The sequence below is a fragment of the Sinocyclocheilus anshuiensis genome, unplaced genomic scaffold, assembly GCF_001515605.1.
Source record: "Sinocyclocheilus anshuiensis isolate Anshui unplaced genomic scaffold, SAMN03320099.WGS_v1.1 scaffold661, whole genome shotgun sequence".
NCBI lineage: Eukaryota > Metazoa > Chordata > Actinopteri > Cypriniformes > Cyprinidae > Sinocyclocheilus > Sinocyclocheilus anshuiensis.
Genome location: NW_015536491.1, coordinates 350,622 through 351,779, shown reverse-complemented (window position 1 = coordinate 351,779; position 1,158 = coordinate 350,622). Strand labels below are relative to the sequence as shown.

Genomic DNA, 1,158 nt, shown 5'->3' with positions numbered 1-1,158 from the left:
CTCTCTCTCTCTCTCTCTCACACACACACACACACACACTCTCGCTCACCTTGACGGCTTTGGCGGTCTCCAGCGACTGCTCCGGAGGGATGCCCACCTCTCGCTCTCTCAGCAGCTGCTGTGTGAAGTACGTGATGTCTCGGCCCGCGATGGGAATGTGTTTAATGCAGCTGCCGATCACGTACCCCTCCGCCTGTCAAACCAATCACAGCAGAGCGCTCAAGGTCACTTCCTGTTCTTTGCTAATCTGCAGGGAAGTGGCCGTGAGCATCCAAACATACCGACATGATCAGACACGACAGAAGAGCATCAGACGTAACACGAAAATAGTTATCAATTATTTGGTCTGAATATGAACAGCTGTTTGAAAACATGTAAATATAGTTTGACTCCCTTCTGCGTGTAAGTTTCTACATGCATGACATTCTGACATTACTGACTTAATCTTATAAATCATACAGTATGAGTTTTTTTGAGAATGTAAAAATGCAGAAAGTTTCCTGTAGGTGTAGGGTTGGTGTAAGGGGACAGAAAATACGGTTTGTACAGAAGAAAAACCATTACGCCTATGGAGAGTCCCCACAAGGATAACAAACCAGACGTGTCTGTGTGTGTGTGTGTGTCATGGCCGCAGTGGAGTGCGTTTGGGCTTTCCGCACACCCGCATGAATTTCTAGCAGCACCCGTTGTAACTGCCAGCGTTAATGCAGGGAAGTGAGTGCATTTTGATATGGCTGACTTAAGGCTACTACTTTTTACAATGTGCCTTATAACAACTATATAAATATAAGGACTTGTGAATGTATGTTAGCCATGTGTACCTGTCATCTTGCAAACTGACTTCCCAAGGTATTTGGATTCCGTTTTTGTTGCTTGTCTTGTGGATCCAAATAAAAGAATAAAATGTGTGTGAGAGTGTGTGTGTGTTGTACCACTGGGATGACGTGAGTAACTCCGTCTCCGCTGTCGATGACGGTTCCCGTGAGCGTCCTCTCACCGACCTGTCGAGACGTCCATGATGCCGCCAGAGCCAGAACAGCCTGACAAACACACACAGATCAGCCAAACACATCAGCACTGAGAGCCAGTGTGTGTGTGTTTGTTATTGAATGTGTGTGTGTGTGTGTGTGTGTGTGTGTGTGTACTTGCACAGAGATG

At 46.5% G+C, this 1,158-nt stretch overlaps 1 protein-coding gene across 1 annotated transcript in view; it reads right to left on the bottom strand.

Annotated features, from left to right (window-relative positions):
• LOC107685483 (actin-related protein 3-like) overlaps positions 1-1,158 on the bottom strand; it is a 13,842-nt gene that overhangs the window by 11,970 nt on the left and 714 nt on the right. The window contains exons 4-5 of the mRNA XM_016482080.1: positions 933-1,040; positions 50-193 (exon numbers count right to left, since the gene is read on the bottom strand). Coding sequence (XP_016337566.1) covers positions 50-193; positions 933-1,040 — 252 coding nt within the window. The remainder of the gene's footprint in view (positions 1-49; positions 194-932; positions 1,041-1,158) is intronic.